The sequence below is a fragment of the Trachemys scripta genome, chromosome 1 (assembly GCF_013100865.1).
Source record: "Trachemys scripta elegans isolate TJP31775 chromosome 1, CAS_Tse_1.0, whole genome shotgun sequence".
In the NCBI taxonomy this organism is placed as follows: Eukaryota; Metazoa; Chordata; order Testudines; family Emydidae; genus Trachemys; species Trachemys scripta.
In genome coordinates this window covers 37,818,583-37,842,903 of record NC_048298.1, presented here as the reverse complement: position 1 = coordinate 37,842,903, position 24,321 = coordinate 37,818,583, and the positions used below count along the sequence as shown (strand labels likewise).

The 24,321-nt window shown below is 40.9% G+C and overlaps 1 protein-coding gene across 1 annotated transcript in view; it reads left to right on the top strand.

Moving 5' to 3' along the window:
* The window catches only part of PLXNB2 (plexin B2), a 346,449-nt gene that overhangs the window by 279,241 nt on the left and 42,887 nt on the right, over positions 1-24,321 (top strand). Inside the window, exons 13-17 of the mRNA XM_034767793.1 lie at positions 4,650-4,739; positions 5,933-6,014; positions 10,773-10,945; positions 14,500-14,648; positions 17,261-17,369. Coding sequence (XP_034623684.1) covers positions 4,650-4,739; positions 5,933-6,014; positions 10,773-10,945; positions 14,500-14,648; positions 17,261-17,369 — 603 coding nt within the window. The remainder of the gene's footprint in view (positions 1-4,649; positions 4,740-5,932; positions 6,015-10,772; positions 10,946-14,499; positions 14,649-17,260; positions 17,370-24,321) is intronic.

Below are 24,321 nucleotides of genomic sequence, written 5' to 3'. Positions count from 1 at the left end.
AGCAAAGCTCATGTTGTCTTCAGTGAAGTTAGAATTTCATCTTGAGCATTTAAATTGTATTAATAAGTAAGGCTGTCAGCTATTTGCAGTTAACTCAAGAAATTAATGCAAAACAAATTAACTAGATTAAAACATTAGACACGATTAATCACAGTTTTAATACTTTAAAATTTAAATTATAATTTATTATAAATATTTTTGGATGTTTTTCTACATTTTCAAATATATTGATATCAGTTACAACACAGAATACAATGTATACAGTGCTCACTATATTATTTTTATTACAAATATTTGCAGTGTAAAAAAGTTAGAAGAAATAGTATTTTTAATTCCCCTCAGATAAGTACTGTAGTGCAACCTCTTTATTGTGAAAGTGCAATTTACAAATGTAGCATTTTTTTTACATAACTGCACTCCTAAAACAAAACAATGTAAAACTTTAGAGCCTACAAGTCCACTCAGTCCTACTTCTTGTTCAGCCAATTGCTAAGAGAAAAAGTTTGTTTACATTTACGGGAGAGAATGCTGACGGCTTCTTATTTACAGTACCTGAAAGTGAGAACAGGCGTTCGCATGGCACTGTTGTAAATATCTTGTAACGCTGGCTATGTGCCAGGTATGCCAAACTTTTGTACGCCCCTTTATGCTCTTTCTTAATCTTTTTTACAGTGCAAATATTTGTAATAAAAAATAATAATTAGGTCTGTCAATTGCAATTAATGCATACAATTAACTCAAAACAAATTAACATATATTTTTAATGAGCGTTAATCATGCACCGGGGCGCTATGCTCAGGGAGGCTACACGGTGTGCCTCTGGGGAAGGGGGGTGCCTCTCCTCCCGCTGCCCTGCTCCACAGCAGCTCCTGTCTCTTCCCCCTGCCCCTCCTCCCCAAATGGATCCACTCCTGGCCAAGCTGTTCCGGACTGGGAGCCTGCCTCCTGCGCAGAATGCGGATGGGAGGGTTGATGTCAGGGTGTCCCCCTGCCCATGTAAGAGGTCACTGCTGAGATGGGGTCAGGGAACAGGGGGAGCCTGTCTGCTGCTGGCTCAGGCGTGAGTGCTGCTGACAGCAGCTGCTGCTGGCTGAAAAAGCGTTCAGGCTCCCAAGTGCTCTACTTAAAGAGACAGTGTGCCCCCAACACACACACACTCTCTTCCACTTCCCTCCCCACACACACAGAGAAGGGCAACAAAAATGATGAGGGGTATGGAACAGCTTCCACGTGAGGAGAGATTAACAAGACTGGGACTGTTCTTAGAAAAGAGGCAACTAAGGGATGGGGGGACATAATTGAGGTCTATAAAAACATGAATAGTGTGGAGAAAGTGAATAGGGAAATGTTATTTACCTCTTTATATAACAGAAGAATCTAGACTTTTAAATTGTGCACTGATTATATTTGTGTGTACTGATTTATAACTCTACATGTAAATGGTCTTGGAATATAAATATGTGCCCCAAGCATCCATTTGGCTAGTAATTTGCAAAGTGCTAGTACTATAAAAGTTAAGCCCAAAGGTTAAGCAAGGGCCAAAAATAGCAGTGATCCTAAAGGTGGCTGGCATTATTTATTCCTACCGAGTGAAGTAGGAATGAAGCTGGATGAAGGAGAAACTTTATTCACTAAAAGTTCAGTTACTAAATAGGGACCATATTCTACTGTGATCTTGGCGTAAACCTCCCAATGATGTCAGGATGGATCATGGGTAGTGTGTGGTCCTAGTTTTGTAGACATGACCCACAGATGATAATTTGGCCACTTGTGCAGAATGAGTTTGATACCTCTGCCATAGGGGGTGCCTGGAATGATGAAAATTTCAGTGTGGGGGATCTGGCAGCTACCAGAACTTTTTAAACCTTTTTCTTGTTGGTTAGTACCCCAATGGATATCCATTATATTTCTCCTGGCTTGCCTATTTGAGGTCTCTCTGCAGTGACAAATGACAGGTCCCCCAAGGGTGAAGGAAGTTTTCACTTTTTTGTGGTATTCATCATAGTGAGGTACTCATCATAGTGAGTTTTAATATCTCCATTAAAACAAGAATGGAAGAGAGGTGCATTCAGAAGAGAGATGAAGATTTGGGATCTCTTTAGTTCTTATGGCTGATGCCTGTTTATCTCCCAGTGAGTGAGGAGAGAGGATAGTTTTGAAAATGCTGTTCATGATTGTTGTAATAGGCTGGGAATGGATGAATCACACCCCATAAGATTTCTAGTTTGGATTCTTATCTATACCAGAAAAGTTCTTGACCTGGGGACAAATGCTTCTCACTAAATGGAGCTCCTGGTGGAGGAGTTTGTTCAAGAGCAAACAATGGATCTTTAGGTTGCTTTAAATAGGGGAAACTGCTGTTTTTCTGTCTCTCCCTTTGAAAAAATTCAGTAGGATGTTAAAGTAAATCCAAGCTATTACAGTACTTCAGGGGGAAACTGCTACCAGAACAAGCAGCTGACAGAGGCACTGAATTGGGAGTTGAATGCTGGTCAGTTGTTTTACTTTTAAATTCTAAGAGAAAATTTAATCTGTGAAAACCTGCCTGGCTTTTGAGGACTCAATGTGAAGAACTGAAGTCCCAGCCTTCAAGGTGTGCTAAATAGCCCTCACATACAGTTCAATTTGTTTTTCCACATCGGAATCTTGGATACAAAATTCTCCTATCTTTATGTGCCATCCTCTGCTATAAACATGTATATGTAAAGCACTGGTCAGTGTGTGTTGTCCTATGTGCCCAATTCACAGAGGATTCGAGTCTCTGATAAACAACCAAGCTGCCTGAGGACTACCTCAAACTGGAGAGATGCATTTTAGTTCTGGAGGTGCCTAGTTCAAGTCCTTTGTGTCAACCAAGATAGCAGTCTTTGCACATATGTAAACACGCACCCTTTCCTGGGTTGTTCTATCTGGAATGTGAGAGGCTGAAATACAGCTTCAGCAACGTTATTTGAAGATTATTGAAAAAAATTATTGTAGTATAAAGTGGAGATGAGTAAGGAAAAAGTCAGGCAATATTCCTTCAGAAAGAAGACCTCTGACAAAATTTAGAAATTGGATGATTATAAAAACCTCGTACAACTTGGAGTGAGGCAATCCTTTGTATGTGTTGGGGCTGGGAGAGTGTTGAATGGTGTCTGAGATGAAAGGGTGGTTTTTAGAGCTAGTCAGGAAATTTTTGCTTTCCTCAAAATTTCCTGTAGTGAAATATTTTTGAGTTGGAATATTCTTCAGAAGATTCTGATGCAATTTGTTTTTGTTTTTTGTTTAAAAAAAAATACAGTCAGTGAAAAGCAGACACTTTTAATGAAAATTCATTTTGTCAGAAATCCAATTTTCCATTAAAAAACCCAATTTTAACCGAAAAATTTAGACCACCCTAGAGGCCTTGTCTTCATGGCTTTGGTGTTTAAATGCATTGGTCAGGGCACCTTGTTTTTAGTTTCTGTAAATAAATCTAGTTAGCTATAATGAAGACATTTTGACATATTCAGCAGTGAAGTCCTGGGACATTCTCCTGCCCACTGCCTTTATTTATTTATTTAAAGCTTCAGGAGAAGCCTTTTTGGAGCTTGGTAGCCCATTTTCCTCCCTTGGTATCCCGTAAGATCTTATGTGGAGGAAAAGGTCCTTCTCCCTTAATAATATTATAATACTCTTGGGACTTGCAGTGGAGGGCCTTGCCTCCTGTGTCTGTCCTCATGCCCAGCTCTTCAATGAATCTTTTGGTGGATGAAAGACTATCCTCTCCCCATTTTTGCATGGATAAAGGACAACAGGAAGAGAAAACCATTGCTGCCTCTTGCTACTGCTATTAATTACATAAGCCTTGTGGCCCCCAGGGTGAGCTATCACTCCTGTTTTTGAGCCACAGCTACATATAAAACAAATTTGGGCATCTCTCAGGCCTCAAATTATATAGATGGCAGCAGCCAGAGAAGGTGGTTTACCTACCCTTGCAACAGGACTGGAGAGTTGAGTAACACAAAATCTTACTAAAACATTGGGAAGCATCCATCTTGCCATGTACCTCTGGGAGCAGAGCCTCCTCCCAGTGCATCATGAAGATCCTGAGTTAAAGGAGGAGCAGGCCATTGAATAAGGTCTCAAAGTTCTCCAAAGGCATCAAAAGTGAGGGCGGGCCACTCCCTGCTGAAGCAAAGGGGGTAGTGAAACTTTCTGGTTTCACACAAAGCTAACAAAGGTTGGCTCCAGCTTCACTTGGAACTCTCAGGTCAGGTTCATGTAGTCCCATGGTCACCGTGCAGACGGAACCTGCCTGCTTTGGTTCATAAAACTCCCATGAGCCTAGAGAATGGGATTCACACAGCTTTGTTCACAACACAGCTAATGTGGGAAGGCATACGCTAGATAACTTTTAACTTTGTTCTTACCTGCTAAAAATGAGTGCTAGACAATCTCCTACTTTATTTGTGCTGCTCTGAAGCTTGGCCTTAAATGGATGTTGGAGCAAGTAACAGATGATGTTAACATTGTCTTTAGCTTTTGTTTTCAGCTGATGATTTAATTGGTTAGCTTTTGACATCTGATCTTATCCCTATCAGTACTGAACAGTATAATGCTTATTTACTTTTTATTAAACTCAGTGGTACTGTAAAAATTCTAAGCTGAACATTTCTCTTATATAGGGTAGATCTTTTAAGATTGGAAATGACCAGTTTGAATTTGAGGCTCCTGTTGACAAATCAGATGGAACTTTCTCATTCCAAAGCAAAGAGGTAAATGTTAAAAAAAAATGTTTGTTTTAAAAAATATACAACATTTTTTGTCCTGTTGTAATACAGGATATGTGAGCGTGTGGCTGGCCCTCAAAGGAGATAAACCCTAATTACAGAGCTGTAATGGAGATTCTTCTCCTCCCAAAGGCAAAAGCCTACAGCTTTTGGAATCGTAGTTCCTTAATTCCCTAGTCTTTTTTTTTTCTTCCTGATAGCCTTGATTTCAGCAGTTATGCAGCTCATACATTCATCAAACTATGCCTGTGGAAACTCTGGGCCATATCTTTTTGATTCAGCCTGGTCAGACTGATTGAATATTGGACTAAGAGACAGGACTCCTGAGTTCTTCCCTGCCACTGACTCATTGACCATTCACTGGAATCAGTTGTTGGGTGCCTTTTCAGAAAAGAGAAAATTTATACAAAGATCTATTATTCTGTTTACCAAGTTATAAATTAGGTTTATAGATTTTATCCTGCTCAGGATAAAGCCTGAGTAAATAAGCTTGAAGGCCTACTATCTCACCTCACAAGATTTTTGTTGTTGAGAGTTGATTAATGTCTATGCAGCTGTTGCATTGATTTATATAAGTGTTTTCTTCTTTGTCTCCCCCACTTTTTGAGGCCTCATATTATGGCCATCTTCTTTTAAATACAAGAAATATGTGTTTCAGAGCCTCTGAATGCTAATCCTTGTTTAGCCAGAGTATGTGTAGTTAGGGAGAGGGAGGGCGCTACACTGCTGAAGAAACATCAGACCTTTCCTTAGCAAAATTGAGTGATTATGCTATATTGTCAGGAATAATATATCCTGCTGGTTTGGGAAGGAAGAGTTTAGTAAGTCTAGAGCTGGCAATTTCAAGCAGTTACTGAAACTCTCTAAATACAATATGCTAGCTACTTGGATACTTACCACTAAATATAAATCAGATTATGAAAATTGATAATCCAATGTCAATTCAGTACTGTTCTCCATTGACCCTTCTAGGTTCTGATTGCTATGGATTAAATTCATTACCAAAAGTTTCCCTGAATACATTTGGTGAAGAACAGAAACAGAGCATAGATTTGAAATGTTTTAGATGCTTTCTGAATCCTCATAGATCATGTTATTAAGAATTATGGGGCACAAAAATTAACCTTCCAGAATTAAAATAAGCAGATGCAAATGTCTTCCTGTGTCATCTTTTCCAGTTTTCCTATGGCGCAAATGAAACTCTACCACTTAATCTGTTCATTAAAACAGATAAGGTCAAGATTGACAGTAAACTCATGGGTAAGTATGAATTATGGGACTCGGGGTGTGAAATTATAGTAAATTGAGATTTATTCCCATAATAAAGAATGTTACCTTCTCAAGTTTTACTGGTTTTGGTAAAGCATGTAATTAAATCTGACAGGGCAAAAGTGTTAATACAACTGCATGAATTAAATGTCAATGTTGAGAGCATCTTTAAAACTTTATATATTTAAAGTTTTATATAGAAAATATCTTTAAATCTGATTCTGCTCTGAAAAGCAACTCTTAAAAATGGCATTGTGAGGGTCCCTTGTTATATCTCAGTAATATGATAGCAAACTTACTCCCTTCATGGGTAAAAAGGTGGCTTTTCTTACTGTCATCTCTACAAACCTCACCAGGGATCTGAAGTCTAAAACTGTGTTCTGGCTCATACATCGGCATCAATGATTGATAGATTCTGTAGTCTTCAGTTTGGTTGACAATGAAAAGCCAGAGAAGTATTCTGTGGCAACAAAAAGTATGCAAAGTCATGATCCCTGCCATAAATTGCTTTTTCATTTAGTTATATGTATTCATTTATTTATTCCAATTTATAATGGCACAAAAAATGACAATTAAATCTATGGTCCTAGTCTTGTAAGCTACTATGTGCTGGCAGAGCCCCAGTGAAAACAATGGGCTCCATGTGGGTGCCATAATACCCCCCCCCCCCCATGTAACAGTTCTCAGGATTAAGATCCTGCAAACACTTTTTATCAGATATCGTGCATATTACTATGAGTCCATATGAATGAGACTAATGTCACTCAAAAGTAATGTCCCCACTCAGATAAAAATCTTTATACATTATTCCTGGTATATAATAATATTTAAACCATTTAATTTTGTATAGGCAACACAGAAGCAGTGGAGTTTGAGGAATTTCCCTATGTTGCTTCTGCATGGCTGAGAGCACTTGTTAACTCATGCCATTTCTTCTCCTCTTATGGGGAAACCACATTGTAACAGTGCAGCATCAACATTTCCATTCCAAAGAATTGTGATGTTATAAATCCAGAATCTTACAGGATCTGGTGCAAAAGAAAGAAAAAAGGAAGCAGTGTTGTTATTAAAGGAAAGCGCTTATTCAAATACAAATCTACAATGATCACAAAGAAAAGGCTGGAAAATACTGGCAAAATGCCTTTTTCCCCCTCTTTTGTATGAATGTTTTTATCCAAATTCTCCCTTGCTTTAAAATTTCCATACCATGTAAAGTCCATAGCATAATGGTCTTTAAACCTCACACTTCACCTTGAAAGGAACTGACTTTGGAGGAATGGACTTTGCTCAGAAGGTACTCAATTATTTCAATTCCAACACTTTTGAACTCTCCAGTAAAGAAACCTCTTCTTTGTACAAGTGGCTTACTGCTCCTGTATTTAGTGACAGGTTTCAGAGGGGTAGCCATGTTAGTCTGTATCAGTAAAATATACCCATCTTTTCATGTGCTGTATATTTATACCTGCTTACTGTATTTTCCACTCCATGCATCTGATGAAGTGGGTTATAGCCCATGAAAGCTTATGTCCAAATAAATGTGTTAGTCTCTAAGGTGTCACAAGGACTCCTCGTCGTTTTTACTGATACAGACTAACATGGCTACCCCTCTGAAACCTGTCACTAAATACAGGAGCAGTAAGCCACTCAGATTCAGACCTATCCATTGCCTTTAGATCCGAGCCGTGAAGTAATTGATAACAAGGACAAAAGATAAAAGGGATAGATATATCTGAGATTTAAAATGCTATCATAACTTCGTATTCACTTGTGTTGTACAAAGAAGAGGTTTCTTTACTGGAGAGTTCAAAAGTGTTGGAATTGAAATAATTGAGTACCTTTATATTTAACGAGTTGGTCAGAGAGTGAGGATTGTTTAACACTTTAAGACCTATCTTTCCCTGTCCCTTTCACGCCTCTGGGTGTGAGAGACGACTTCAAGATGTTGCTGTGCTGACTTTGTTTGCAGAGAAAGGGAGTGAGACTTCCGTTGGAGCCAGTGATATTTACTGATGACGAAGTAATTCAGTAAATGTTTCTTTGCTTTGTCATGTTGTCATGTCATGTGGGTGGAGATTGTAGGGTGTGTGGCGGCAAAGGGAGGATTTAACAACCGTGCTTGTTAAAGTTCCTGTGCAAGAACAGTCCATTACCAGTTTGAGTGCTGGATTAGGAAAGCAATCTGTTACATCTTTTAAATTATGTTCATGTTTGTAGATGTGGGAAAAGCTTTCCCTGCTGCAGTCTGTGCTGTCTGTTCCAAGGATAAAGGGAAATGTTAACTCTCTTGATAAAGTAGGGTTGTCAGTCTGGCACCTTTTACCCAGCACTAAATTTGCTGCTTCTTTTTTTTTTAATTGCAGAATGAATGAGTAAATAAATACTCTGTTTAAAATGACTCAGTGACTGAGAGGCTCCATGTCTAAGTGGTTTTCAGATCAAATTAGCTTCATGTACAAGTGAAAAGAGACTCTCCTCACCCCTCCCATAACTCTTAATACTGCAAACTCAACATGGAATCTCAGTCAAGTTCGATCTTTTCCTACTGTTTCATCATTAGTAGTAACAAGGGTCCTGCAGCCCACCATAGGCACCCTGCAGCCACCAATGCAACCCAATTACCTTGAATGGGTTCACACTGGTACAACTTGTTGAATTTTAGAAACTATCATTGATCATGCACAAGAAGGAGTAAAATCCAGGTCTTTCACTCTCAACTGTATTAACACTGCACAGTAATGAAAATAAAAACTGTGTCATTAAAGTCACCAGCTGGGGCTCTGAATACACACAGCAAGCACATCTGCTGTTTAGAAGGTGCTGTTTTTAAAAACGCTCTCCAAGGAAGAACCAGACTGAAGTCATTCAATAACGTGTGTGTGTTGCAGAGAGACTGGCTCTACTGGGCACCACTATACTGTGCATGCCTAACAAAGAAATCACAAAACTGCTGAGGACAGAGATGGAGAAAATGTGTTTATATTACTATTCAGTTAGAAAAGTAATCTGACATGGTCGCCTCTTGGAATTAGTATTAAAAACCTGTTGCTGTTACTTCAATGCCTAATTGCTTACTATTAAATTAAGTATCTTCTATTATTCTTCTCCAGTATATAAAAGTGCACTGAAATGGTAGAAGTTGGAGAGTGATTTAGCTGGTGCTCTACACAGCGTTCTAATCCTCTAGCTAAAGAAAGGCCGGTGCATGCCCTTTTCAGTCAGACGTTTTGATGATGGACTTAACCTACGCATTCCAAAAGCAGCCGTTCTCCTCTCCCTCCCAAACCCCCTTCCTCAGCCTCCACTCAGCAATGTTTACTTGCTGCATTTCACTCTAAGGAAGAACCTTCCTCCAGTGCTTTCATTAATATCACTTGGTAAACTGACTAGCAAGAAGAAAGACAGCTACAGGGCTGCTTGTACTATTTATATACCCCTTCTGTCCTGAGATGGTGTGGCACCTCTTCAGCCGATCCAGTTTCCACTATAGTAGCTATCAAGTGCATGTCCAAAAGTTCTTTTCCAAATCTGGGCTTTTCTCATGGTGCTGTAAGTTTGGCTGCATAGCTAGGCTTGAGTTTTACCTCCTAAGCGTGATTTTGCATGGTGATAATGTATCATAACAGAGTAAGGGCCTATCTCCATGGTCTTGGCAAAGCCCATTGAAGGGGTATGATTTGTCGAGCACACTGTGCACTTTAACATAAACTAGGCACATTTTAGTTCATGCCAGCAGGTCTACACAGAGCAGTTAGAGCAGTTTACAGATCACACCCCTCTAATGTGTTTTGCTGTACCATATAGACAACCCTAAGGTCCAAGGTAAGCTGTGGTTCTCTGGGAATGTTGGTGCATGGCTCAATAAAAGGAGCACTGTTCAGTAGCTAGCCAGCATGACAGTTGTGCTACAGTCTCTATGGGATGATTGGCTCTGTTAGTTGCTAGGTTACCCACTGTGATTTAACTGCATTTTTTGCAGAAGGGACAGTGCATACTTAAGGGGTGGCAACTCAGGAGAAAAAGAATTGAAAACCATGAGACAGTTCACTTACTGAAAGTGAATAATAAAAGGCCAGGAATAAATTAAGGAGTACTGCCTTGGTATACAGAAACCACTAGATTTCCTGAATACTTCCAGGGAGATTTTTAAAGTGTTGGTTTTGGCCTAGAAAGTCCTAAATGACCTGGGAGCACCCTACTTGAGAGAAACACTCTCTCTCTCTCTCTCTCTCTCTCTCTCAGTGATACACTGATATGCCTGTGATCAGCAGGGGTGCTGATGCTAGATCACCCTCAGTACAATAGAGGGGGCCTTCTTCTTGGGACTTTGGACTCTGGAATACCCTCCTTTCTTCTCCTGTCTAAAATAGTCTGGATTTTTAATGGCTGATGTGCGAGGGCTGTAGTATTTGAAGAGCTACTCCCTTGTACAATGGGTGAACAGATTTAGCTGTATTTGGATTTCTAATTTTAAATAATTGGTAGGTTGTTCAAAGCCTGTGCATGGAAACTTTTATTGTGCTAAATTGGCAGAAAGTAAATATGTAAATAGAGCTTCTTGGTTCTCAATAAATACCTTTTATGTAGCTAAATACACTGTGCTCTGGGCAGGATTGACCTATTGAATGGGAAGACTCTGGCCCCAGCATTACGGTTTTTCTTCCCCATCATCTTGTTAAAAGAGAATATGTCCTTGAAACAATAATTGACTTGACACTGAACTTGTACGTCTTTTTATAATTGTCATTTTAGTGACTTTATACAACTGCTCTTATGGCCGAAGTGACTGCAGCTTGTGTCTTGCGGCTGATCCGGTCTACAAATGCGTCTGGTGTGAAGAAGAAGACAAGCCAAGCAAATGCATTTATGAGAACCTGTGTAAAACTTCTCATACGAACACATGCCCTCATCCAGTCATTACTCGGGTAAGATGATTGTTTTTCTGCCTACCAATGTATTGTCTTTTCATGAAGATGTCTCTGAAAACATTGCACACTGAAAGAAGGCTTTCTCAAGGCATTTAAGTAAGCTTCTAAATTAGCTGCCAGGAGATGGTATTGGCATGGTGTGTCTGCAAAGCTTGCCAACAAGAGAGATCTATCACAATGTGGTTGAAACCATGCTAGCAGTACTTACTTAAACATGGTGGTTGGTACCAGGGAGTTAGCACAGGTTACTTGACCAGTATGGATTTATTCTTATCTGAGCTCTGTGCTAACCAAGCATGCTGTAGAGCACACCCTAGATCAGTGGTCTCGAGCATTTTTACACCCAAGACCACTTTTTGAATTTAAGGACAACCCAGGATGTACCCCGCCCCTTCCCTAAAGCCCCGCCCCATTCACGCCGTATCTCCCTCTCTCCGTCACTCGCTCTCCCTCACCCTCACTCACTTTCACATGGCTCCATGCACTGCCCCTCTCTGCAAGCACTGCCCCTGCAGTGCCCATTGGCCACAGCTTCCCGTTCCCAGCCAATGGGCACTGCAGGGGCGGTGCTTGCAGAGAGGCTCCTGGCTCCCTAGCTGTTGACTTTCTTGGGTTGAGACCAGGGCCAGCTCCAGGCACCAGCTTAACAAGCAGGTGCTTGGGACGGCCAAGGGAGAGGGGCAGCATGAGCGGCAATTTGGGGGCAGCAAGTCTCTTACTCCCTCTGGGAGCAAAGGACCTGCCGCTGAACTGCCGCTGACGATTGCGGCTTTTTTGCTTGGGGCAGCAGAAATGCTGGAGCCGGCCCTGGTGGAGACCCAGGTGTGTCTCCCTCCTGACCAGGGTATTTCCATGCTGAACAGTTCCCCACCTTCACTGTGTTATTCCCAGAAAAAGACAGACTGCCTCAACAGGCCTGCTTGCTTCTCTCCTCAGAGACAGTACACAGTGTGATTCCCTCCAGTTATAAATTAGTACATAGCACTTTGAGTATGTCTCTTTATTATTAGGGTAAAAGTATTACAGAGAAAACATATTAAAAATAGTAAAAGAATCTACACTCATGCTAAGAGATTCCCATGGCCCCTAAAACTGTCTCCAGCATGGGCTCTGTCAAGTGAATCCCTCAAACCTCTGAGAGGAATCTCTTTTGTGGTCACAAGGTCATAACCTCAGCTCAGAACAAGGACCCAATCTTGTAGCACCTCAGTATGCCAAGTCTTTCTCACCCTTCCTTTAAGGATTAGGCCCTTCCATGGATCAGAGGTCCTGTTTATTTGCTGGATCAGGAGGAAGGCCCTGAGACAGCTTAAATTCAGGCTATTTATTCAAAATTCCTTTCTTTTTTCTGCGGAGAATCCGGGGGTGAGGGGTATCTTTGAATTGTTTGTCCATGACAGGTGATCAGCAGACAAAAGTCCCGCCCCACCCCAATCGCCAAGGTGAAGCTTCAAAGACTGAGTCCACAGGTGGGGTTTGCAATCCCCTCCTCCCAGTACTTCCTAGGAATTCTACTTCACACATATTGTCCCAAAAGATCAATTGTGTCTGCTGTATTGTTCAACAAAGTCTTTTTGAAGTTCACATGATCTCCCAGCAATTGCATTAATCAGTATCCTAGAGAAATTACATACAATTCCACAATAACATATACACAATTACATTTTTAATACAATGAACCCCAAAGGTATTAAACTTAATTCAGTATGTTTATCTTAATTCCAGAAGGTTTGTCCAGGATATTGTCATCTCTGTCACAATGTGTGTTTCAAACTGCTCCTGTAGCCTGAACTATAATTGTCATCAGTCTGTTGAAGCAGATCCGATCACTGGGTCACATGCTTCCAAGCCATCTGGGTCTAGTCACTCTTTCTAGTTCTGGGAGCCCAGAGCACGATTCTGGACACAGACCTCTTCTCTGATGCCTTTTTTGGGATCTGGGACTCCTCCGTTCACCCATTCTAGACCCTGAAATCAGCATCTGAGACCTCCCAAGAACTCTCCCACCCCAGAGTTGCTTACACATGCTCCCAGAGAGCTGCACCTAGGCTTGGGTGCTTCGGTTTCTCAGTTAACTCCTTCAGGGAAAACCTGTCATGAAAGCAAGGAACACAGGCTTAGCAAAGGAATTTCTTATCCACATTGACTTTACTGTTGAAGCACTCAAGAGTTGCAGATCTTTGAAATGAACAAAAAGCCGGGAGAGACACCCTCCCTTAGACTGTGCTCACCCCTTCTATGAAACAGTGTTTCAGGCCAGACTGAGTCCCTCCTGCCCTCCACTTCCTGCAAGTTCCTATATGTAGTAAGTTCCTATATGTCGCCTCCCTGCACAGAGCAGAACTCTGCACTTATGTAGGGCCTAAGTCTCTGCACTGTGGGTTCCAATGGTGAAGGTCCATCTCCACCAGGCATGCATCTCCCCATGTAGAAAGACCATTGTTGCATGAGGATGGGCTAGTAGTTGTCATTCAAAGTTGATAGTCCTAGTTGTTCTCAGTGATGGTACTTCAACAAAGTATTAAATGCCTTCCCCCTCCAGGGCATCTGTCTGAAATGCAGTACAATAGGCTCCAGGACTCTAAGGTTAAAAAGCTGAAAGGGCTTTCTGGAACTACTACACAGAAACTGGTAGATAGGTGAACTATCAAAATGTTGGAAGGTTCAGTTAAGTTTCAAATTCAGATGCTTTTCTGAGCTGTGGAAATCCACCTCTACCATGGGGACCCTTTTAGTCCGTATTTTCAATCACAAATATGATCAATAATGTTGCCTCCTCTCATCTGATACAGTAGGGAGGGATAGCAGATTAGCAGAAGCATCTGTGATAGGCCTCTGTGCACCATTCTTTGTGTCCCAGAGTCTATTGTGCATCTGATACGATCCTCCAAGCAGAAATGATTACAAAACAAAACAGATACACGTGCACATGCAAACAATAGGAAGGATAAATGCAAATGCTCTTGAATTAGCTAGAAATACTCCCCCAAGTGGTGCCTAAAAAGTCTCAATACATCATTTAAAGAATGTGATATTTTGAAAAATAAGCACAACAAAATTATAAAAAGGATAAAACACGAGCCAGGAATTTTGTAAATAATAGGTACAGTCTGTTGGGGGCTTTGTTGTAATAAACTGTTATAGAACTCCATGTTTGCAGTGATATAGCTGTGTTGGTCCCAGATTATTAGAGAAACAAGTTGGGTGAGGTTCCATGTAAGTGCCAAAGCTTGTCGCTTTTACCAACAGAAGTTGGTCCAATAAAAGATATTCCCTCACCCACCTTGTCTCTCTCATAGAACGTTACTGCTATTGGAGATTTGAAATCTACAACAGATTACAATTGATTCTGTACTTCTAACTAAGCATGTGATTTAAGAGGTTTCTTAGCCTCTTTTTTATGAGGCCTATGTAAACAAACAACCCCTGTATTTTTAACACAAAGGTGTAGACTGTAAGATGAGGTGGATTTAAATGTATGTAAGAGCATATGTAAGAGCAGCACCATCATTGTAATTTTCAAATTTGCTTTCTTTTTCCCCCCCTCACAGATTGAACCAAAGACTGGGCCACTAAGTGGTGGAATCCTTTTGACCATAATGGGATCTAATTTGGGTATAAAAGCTGAAGATGTCAAAAGTATAACGGTGGCAGGCACAGAATGCCTTTTCAGAGAGGAGTTCTACTCTGTTTCCACCAGGTACGTGCTGCTGATTTCTGAGAGAGATTTTAGAAAAAAGATTTCTGTGCAATTATCAGGAAGTATTCATAAGAGGCAGTAATACAGTGTTACCTAAAATTGTTAGTACTGACATCTCTCAGGATTTATACAAAACCACGTTATATAACGGGTAGCCAAACTATGGCTCAAGAGCCGCATGCGGCTCTTTTACCATTAAAGTGTGGCTTGCAAGCCCCCCACTCTTCCCCAACCTCTGCCTACCAGACTGGACGGGGGGGGAGCTCAGGACCTCTGCCTTGCAGTGGGGTGGAGTAAGGTCTTCTGTCCAGCGGAGAGGGGAGTCTCGGGGTTTCAGTCCTCCAGGGTGCACCTGCCAGGGCTTGGGCCTTCAGCTGGAGTGGGACTGAAGCCCCGAGCCCCAGCTCCTGGTAGGTGTGCCCTGGCTCTCGAACTTCTGAAGATTGTTGTATGCGGCTCAGAGGGTCAGTAATTTTGGCCACCCCTGGTATATAACCACTTATATACAGAAACAGATTTGTCACACTTAAGAGTGCTTTCTCAAGATTGTAATAGATTATTTTGTTTAAAAAGCCTAAATATTTACTACATATGTCTCAAAACTGTTTGTTTGTTGTTTAAATTAAAGGCATCATAGCCATTTAGCCCAGGTCTTATCAAACAAATAATTTCAAGATTAAGTCAGTTTTGAGATGAGCTGATGAAAAGTTCTGTGTAAGGAATAGGAGGTGATATTAGTGGAAGCAAGCAATACAATTGAACAGAGATGACTGATGACTTTTTATATTTAAAACTATGCAGTTGAACTTTGACTCTCTTTTGGATTATTTTAACTTTATTACAGTAACTCCTCATTTTTTAATCTGTTTAAAAGGAACTTTTGAGATGTTTAGGTAGTGGCTAGTTTTTGAGAACTCAGTTGATGGATTCAGAAGTTCCAGGGCTTTTCTACACTGCCCCACAGTTCCAACTGTTGGGGTGGGCACTGCTATTCACACACCCATAGTCTGAATGTCAGGCAATGTAGACATGCCCTATGTCCCAAGAATCTTGAGAATAATTTTTGGTCAGAACAGAAATATCTGTATACACCAGTTTCTCAGTGGCTGTTTTTACACTTATCCATACATGCAACATCATCCTCAGATGCACCTCTTTCTTTCCCATCCCAAAGCATTTGCAGAAGCATCACAAGCACAGTATAGCCATACAAGAATTCCCCCAATGTCGTTGGTTTTGTGCCTTTTCTAAAACTTTGATTTAAACACATGGAGAGAAGCCAGATTTTAGGGGATTGTATCCTTGTCTCTCAGCAATGTTTCTACTTTGTTTAGCTCTACCAGTGTGGTAAAAGGAATGAATGTATACAACTTGCATACTGTAATTTATTTATAAATCTAGGTGTGTCTAAGGGTTGAGAAAATAAGGTATTCCAAAAGCAATTTAGAACACATGCCTGTAACTTTCTTTTTGTGCCACTTTCCATTTGCTTAGCACATTTTTTAGTGTTTTACTTCACCTTTTCTTTAGTAAAATGTTTGATATTTTAGGAGTCAATATTGTCTATTTAGTAGAGAAGAGAGAATCGGGAGACCTGGGTTCTCTTTCTAGCTCCGCTATTGACTTAATGTGTGACCTTGGACAACACACTTTCTTTGTCTCTCTGTCTCAGTTTCCGCATGTGTAATATAGAGGGATACTCCTACTTACCTACCTCTGGAAATGGCTTACTGATTCTCAGATTAAAGGCACTATTATACACCAATACAAATCCATTTAAAAAAAAATCTCTGTTATCCTGCCACTACTACAGCACCACTGCATATTTTATATTATAATGACCACTTCTCCCTGTCAACTTCTAGCAGTTGACACATTTTGCAAATTCTTCTGAAGGTAACATTTCCTGTCTGTGCCTGACAAGAAGACATAGCTTTCAAGGATACAGTCAAAATTATGAGGAACTGAGTGCAGGCTCCAGCAGCAATACATAAGCCAAGGTTTACAAGAATTTGGAAAATTTTGTCCATGTGCCAGGACTCCGACAGATAATTCTGAAGTGATCTGCAGTGGGACTTGACAACCCTTTATTTAGGTCCTAATTTAAGTACATTATACTGGGGAGAGTGATTTTCATATTTAATTCTTTCTTAATAGACAATAGCACATTGTTTAAAGAAGAATAGCAATCATCCCAAGACTGAAAGAGCCAAAAAAAAGAGAGAAACTCAGCAAGAAATGCTCTTTACTGTGCTACTTGATTACTAGTGTGAGTTTGATCTGTCAATAGTGACCAAAAGTCACTGCCATTCAATAGCTGTTTAGTAGCCACTGTGTAGAGTTGGCGGTCCACAGCTTTGGTCTTAATGGATAGAGAACTGAGCTATCCTCTCACACCCTTAGGAGATGGTCTCTTCATGACAGGGTTGAGGTACAGTGAGATATGGTGAGGAAGCTTGCACTTCTGCTTGTGCTCCATATGGTAGCTAAAGACTTCAGATTCTAGTGCTGACAGAGTGATGCCTTATGTGTGCATTAAGATCCACTTTTTTCAACAGTTGAAATGGAGAAAGTTATAAACTTACTGGTACACTTGCATTATTTCTGATTAGGATTGTGTGTCAAGTTGGAAGCGTCTCAGAACCCAGACAAGGTGAAATTGAAGTTGATATAAATGGAAAACAAGGTAGCTCAACAAGTGAAATACAATTTGAATACCAAGTAAGTATGTTTTATAAGCGTTCTACGTGTTTCTTGTTTTTTTACCATTCGGACAAACAGAAGTGATTGTATTTTGTAGACTTTATTTCAGAAACAGAAATATTGGTCTTTGTTCATTCAAGTGTGTTGGAAAACACACTCAAAGATTTTAATGTACAATAGACGCAATGAAGATCCCTCTGAACAGCAGATACAGAGCCTTGAAATAGGGCAATGCTATCTACAGTTCAAATGACAAAAACTATGGTAGAGAAAAAGCATCCGTAATAAACCTAGGTACTGTGTCACTGCCGAACAAAAAACTCAACGTTGAAAAATTAGGCATTCTTTAGACATGGTAATTGCACTAGTTTTTTTCATCAGTGTATTTAGATTAGCCAGTATTCTTAATCATGACAATTAATGTGTAGCCACTGAAGAATAAGTAATGACGCTGCACATTTTAATTTAATATTTTTCAACAAATTGTTTAGTTCAGAAGCACGGCGTGCTCAGAAATAAACAGTGCCACAGACAGCATGAGGTGCAGCACGTTACACATGCGATTTGCTTTGATTGTCACTATACTGAAGGAAAGTCCTCAACTGCATCTTAATTGCTGTGCCCCAGTGTGGTGCTTAGTTGCAGTTGTTGCAGCCTAGGGCTTTAGTAGCCTGTGTTGTAGATTCTAGTGGCTTTAGTTGTATATGTGTGGTCACTAGAAGATAATATGGATCTGTTATAAGGGAGAGGTTTAAATAATCCCATTATCAGATTTGATAGGTTAAAAGTAAAGCCTATAAAATACAGCATGTGAGGGTTGGGTTTTACTCCTGTCCTTCCCCCTCTTCCCCCATGCAGTTTTAACTTCCATGCTATTAACTCTTAAGAACCCCAGAACAACAAATGTGAGGGAAGACGTGGGACCCAGCAGTGAAAGGTGGGGAAAGTCTAGAAAGGCAGACAGTGGAGCAGGGTATGGTCCTTGTAGAGAGAAGTAGTGAGCAAGTCAGCTCACTATTTCCAGCACAGCTCCTCCTCTTGCTAGTCATAGATCTGCTCTTCCTAGAATCATAGAGTATCAGGGTTGGAAGGGACCTCAGGAGATCATCTAGTCCAACCCACTGCTCAAAGCAGGACCAATTCCCAACTAAATCATCGCAGCCAGGGCTTTGTCAAGCCTGACCTTTAAAAACCTCTAAGGAAGGAGATTCCACCACCTCCCTAGGTAACGCATTCCAGTGCTTCACCACCCTCCTAGTGAAAAAGTTTTTCCTAATACCCAACCTAAACCTCCCCCACTGCAACTTGAGACCATTGCTCCTTGTTCTGTCATCTGCTACCACTGAGAACAGTCTAGATCCATCCTCTTTGGAACCCCCTTTCAGGTAGTTGAAAGCAGCTATCAAATCCCCCCTCATTCTTTTCTTCTGCAGACTAAAAAAATCCCAGTTCCCTCAGCCTCTCATAAGTCAGGTGTTCCAGCCTTCTAATCATTTTGGTGCCCTCCGCTGGACTCTCCAATTTTTCCACATCCTTCTTGTAATGTGGGGCCCAAAACTGGACACAGTACTCCAGATGAGGCCTCACTAATGTCGAATAGAGGGGAATGATCACATCCCTCGATCTGCTGGCAATGCCCCTACTTATAAAGCCGAAAATGCCGTTAGCTTTCTTGGCAACAAGGACACACTGTTGACTCATATCCAGCTTCTCGTCCACTGTGACCCTAGGTCCTTTTCTGCAGAACTGCTACCTAGCCATTCGGTCCCTAGTCTGTAGCAGTGCATAGGATTCTTCCATCCTAAGTGCAGGACTCTGCACTTGTCCTTGTTGAACCAGGTTTCTTTTAGCCCAATCCTCTAATTTGTCTAGGTCCCTCTGTATCTGATCCCTACCCTCCAGCGTATCTACCACGCCTCCCAGTTTAGTGTCATCTGCAAACTTGCTGAGAGTGCAGTCCACACCATCCTCCAGATCATTAAACAAAACCGGCCCCAGGACCGACCCTTGAGGCACTCCGCTTGAAACCGGCTGCCAACTAGACATGGAGCCATTGATCACTACCCGTTGAGCCCAACAATCTAACCAGCTTTCTATTCATTCATCCAGCCCATACTTCTTTAACTTGGCGGCAAATGAATATTGACGCTGCCAATAAGATGTACTAACAGGATTTTCAGGCTCAGCATCATAGCTGAAGACGTTCCAGTGTACAGAAATGGAGATGACCTGGCAGTAGCTGTGGTAGAGCATAGAGGAAATGTGATCATAGAATATCAGGGTTGGGAGGGACCTCAGGAGGTCATTTAGTCCAACCCCCTGCTCAAAGCAGGACCAATCCCCAGACAGATTTTTGCCCCAGATCCCTAAATGGCCCCCTCAAGGATTGAACTCACAACCCTGGGTTTAGCAGGCCAGTGCTCAAACCACTCACAACCACAACCTCATCTATCTGCTACAGAGAGCCAAGGAAGTAAACCTAAAATTCAATAGAAGAAGATTGACTGCTCTACCATACACAAGACATTTGCTGACCTCACAAGACCTGACCCTGAAAACATAAAAGCAATACAGTGGCTGCCCAACCTACAGATATTAAATCAGTTCAGAGATTATTAAGATATGCAAACTGATAGTTTCTTCCAAGCCTCTCACATGCGTGAAAACACTTTAGGCAACTACTGGACAAAGTTGCGTGATGGTTACTTCATCATGACAGCCATCACGTGTATCAGAAGGCTGGTGACCAAGTATCCAATCCTGAAATACTATGTTGTGAAGAGGCTACTATACAATGCCAGTGAGGTGGGGCTCGGGGTAGCCCTCATATAAAAGAGATAAGAAGGTCAAGTCACCAATGGAAAAAAGAGACTCAAATTGAAATGCAGTGTCTTTCAATCGTTTTCATATGTGAAAAGTTCTATGTTCATATGTTTAAGGATGGAAAACCATTGGAGTAGAAAATGATCCTAAACCGCTAAACATTTTTTTTTAAAAACACTGCTAGCAGCTCCAAAACACCTTCAATGCTTGCTACTGAAACTGCAGTGCTACAGTTTAGATGTACATAATTGACTCTTTATCCAGAGCTGCCTGGCAGCATGAAAAATATGGTAACTGAAAAGATTGAGAACATGACAGAAATCTAGAAAACAAAGAAAGATAAAGAATCAACCAAGCCAGTTATGTGCTAGTTTCAAGGCGGAGACTGGAAAGAATCCGAGAATAAACCACAAGTGCTTATGTCTGTCATTCTGTCAGCATGGCCCTACGCCAGGGGAGAAGACTCCCCTTTCTCTCAAGAATACTGGATCTATAGAGACAAGCTGAGCCTCCAAGTAGCATCTTATGTAAAGGCAGTCGCTGGACTTAATACCGGCATAGACCGTGCAGTGGACTTATCTCCTGGGCCAGTGCCATTTGTAAAGATTGAGGCTACCTTTGAAAATGCTAGTGCTAATGTGAGAAAAAGTATACTGTGACTATTGCATGTTCCACTCCTGATTCTGCATCCACATGCCTTTGTAGGCTGCATTGATAATACCTGCTTGGCACACATGCAGTAGTGTGAGCCATTATCAATCCGTTTGCATCTTTAAATTTTGGATCAGACATGAATACCCTGGGAAGGGGGTGGGCTGGGAATTGGGAATTAAAGGGACCATAGAACCAGCATTACAGCAAGCCAGCCCTCGCAATGTTTGGAAAGTGTGCCGAGATCCCCAAAGCAAAAGTGTTGTGCAGTTACTAAGTATCTAACCTCTCTCCCCTGTTGGTAGTTCATTTTGCTATCATCTGTGGTATCAGGCTGCCTTCTTTTCAGATAATTTGATGCTTATTGCTATCAAACAAGGCTAGCACAGTTAATATTGAAAGTACATATTGAAACCATCTCAACATTCAGCAAGAGGTTTAAAAGATCTTGTACTACACCAGCCCACGTGATTGCATTTCTGAAAAGTGCTTTTCATCAAACCATTAAGACACCCTGGGGTGTGTGTTTTATTGGTCCATTAAGAAACACCTCAGGTGTGCTGAGGCAGCTTTGTTCCTTGAGTCACCCGTAAACATATTAAAGGAATGGGAAAAAAACACTTAGAAGTGCCTTAATTTTGCTATAAACATGGTTATTAAAAATTTTTAAATAGACACTTAATTTAAAACATTCATTTATTCTGGACATCTCAAATCTACATCTACCTAAAAGAGACAGTGTGGGGGGAAAGCAAGGAAAAATCAAGGCACCCATTTTCCTGCCTGGTTTAGTATAATGAACCCTGGACAAGCAATGCCCACTTATTAGAGATCACCTCAAAGAATCTCAGATACGCAGTTCAGTACATGCTGTTACACCATCTCTGGTAAGTACTTATATTTTTAGGTTTCATAGTATTTAGAACATTATTTTTAATAATTTAGTATTGAGTATTCATGTTCAGCCTCTCCATTTTATCTGTCTTTAAATTAGTCCTGTGAGGAGCTGTTCGTAAATGAGGTTGAGCTTTAGAAAAATAGGGATTAAAATGCAACTTCTGTCCAAGTTCTGTCTCCTTCTTTGCTGCCACCCACAGCAGCTCCAACGGGGATTCCTAGGTACCATTAACTATTAATTCTGTCCCAAGTGAAGTTAAAATGTATTGAGCTCATATTGTCAATGTGTTTCAGAGAGTTTTGTGGCATATTTTCCCACTGAAATTGCTGTACTTAGCAGTACTTTTCAGGTTGAGACACTTCCACTTAAATTCTGTTTATTTGTTAAAAACTTTAATCTCATCTCTCAGTAGACTCTGAATCTGTCTTTCTAACAAAAAGCCACCCTCTACTGCTGAGGAAAGGATTTGATGCTTGATTTCCTTGGGTATTTAACTTCTCTAGATATATTGTTGCTTTATGTGGATATAAATGTAGGTATGACATCTAAGAGGCCCAGTCAGAATATGGCTTTGCGCAATGCAAGTTCAAAGCCACACAACATAGCTTCATAGAGCTGGACTTTTGTGAAACTAAGGACTGTATCTGCACCAGAATGCAGCCGTCTAACTTGAAGTGTGATTTTTAATATGATTTAGTTAAGCAACTCCAAACTCCTTATTTCATAGATTCATAGACTCTAGGACTAGAAGGAACCTCAAGAGGTCATCGAGTCCAGTCCCCTGTCCTCAGGCAGGACCAAATACTGTCTAGACCATCCCTGATAGACATTTATCTAACCTTCTCTTAAATATCTCCAGAGATGGAGATTCCACAACCTCCCTAGGCAGTTTATTCCAATGTTTAACCACCCTGACAGTTAGGAACTTTTTCCAAATGTCCAACGTAAACCGCCCTTGCTGCAGTTTAAGCCCATTGCTTCTTGCTCTATCCTTAGAGGCTAAGATGAACAAGTTTTCCCCACCTCATGACACCCCTTTTTGATACCTGAAAATTGCTATCATGTCCCCTCTCAGGCTTCTCTTTTCCAAACTAAACAATGCCAGTTCTTTCAGCCTTCCTTCATAGGTCATGTTCTCTAGACCTTTAATCATTCTTGTTGCTCTTCTCTGGACCCTCTCCAATTTCTCCCGGAGGGAGGAGGGGCAAGTGGGGCAATTTGCCCCGGGCCCCACAGGGGCCCCCACGAGAATATAGTATTCTACAGTATTGCAACTTTTTTTTTATGTAAGGGGCCCCCGAAATTGCTTTGCCCCAGGCCCCCTGAATCCTCTGGGCGGCCCTGATTTCTCCACGTCTGTCTTGAAGTGCAGTGCCCAGAACTGGTCACAATACTCCAGCTGAGGCCTAACCAGCGCAGAGTAGAGCGCAAGAATGACTTCTTGTTTCTTGCTCACAATACACCTTTTAATGCATCCCAGAATCACGTTTGCTTTTTTTTGCAACAGCATCACACTGTTGACTCATATTTAGCTGATCCCTTTCTGTCATACTCCTTCCTAGACAGTCTCTTCCAATTCTGTATGTGTGAAAAGTTGAAGAGTTTAAGTGGTTTATTTCAGTTTAGCTAGGTTGATAAGGAACAGATTTAAAATAAGACAAAAGAAGCCATTCTTAAACCAAAATAAGAGTGCCCATGCAGAGGGTTTTGTACAGGTTTAAATATATTGGTTTAAAATCACACCTTAAGTTAAACAAATACAACTTTCTTGTGGTAGAGCAGGTCTTAGAAATGATCTTAGATCTCTATGTGATCTCTATGTGAAGTCTTTATAGCTACATGCTCTGAAATAGCCGCATGCTAAAGAAATGCCAGGTTTTGGTTTTTTTGGTTTGGTTTTTTTAATGCAGATTTTTCATGTGAGAGGAAAGCAATCAAACACTCAATTACTGTTAACAAAGAACCCCTGGGCACACGCATTATAAATGTACTGTGCTCCCAAGTATCAAAGTACAATTATTATAATTTGAATTGTGAATTGCATTGAACTAGGTTGCATTCATTCTCAGAGAAGCCTCCCAGACATTTAAGTAAATTTCAGCAGAGCATCTGATAGTTCTTTGGGGTTCTGTAAAATCAGTGCTGCACTAGAACAAATTCATGAAGTAACCACAAATTCAAGAAATTCAAGGTCAACTGAATCTATTCTTACTGATTCCAGCAACTTGTAAGGACTTTCAAAACTTCTCATTTTCCTTTGAGCTAAAATATGATGTAAGTTACATACAGTGTGAGAGTCTCTTCCTGAATGGAATAAAGTGAGAAGTGTGTTGCCTCCCAGCAATGGTGGTTCACTCTGCTCAGAGGAGAGGTGTGGGAGGGGAGAAGTTTCAGAGTAGCAGCCGTGTTAGTCTGTATCCGCAAAAAGAAGAACAGGAGTACTCGTGGCACCTTAGAGACTAACAAATTTATTAGAGCATAAGCTTTCGTGGACTACAGCCCACTTCTTCGGATGCATATGCATATGCATCCGAAGAAGTGGGCTGTAGTCCACGAAAGCTTATGCTCTAATAAATTTGTTAGTCTCTAAGGTGCCAC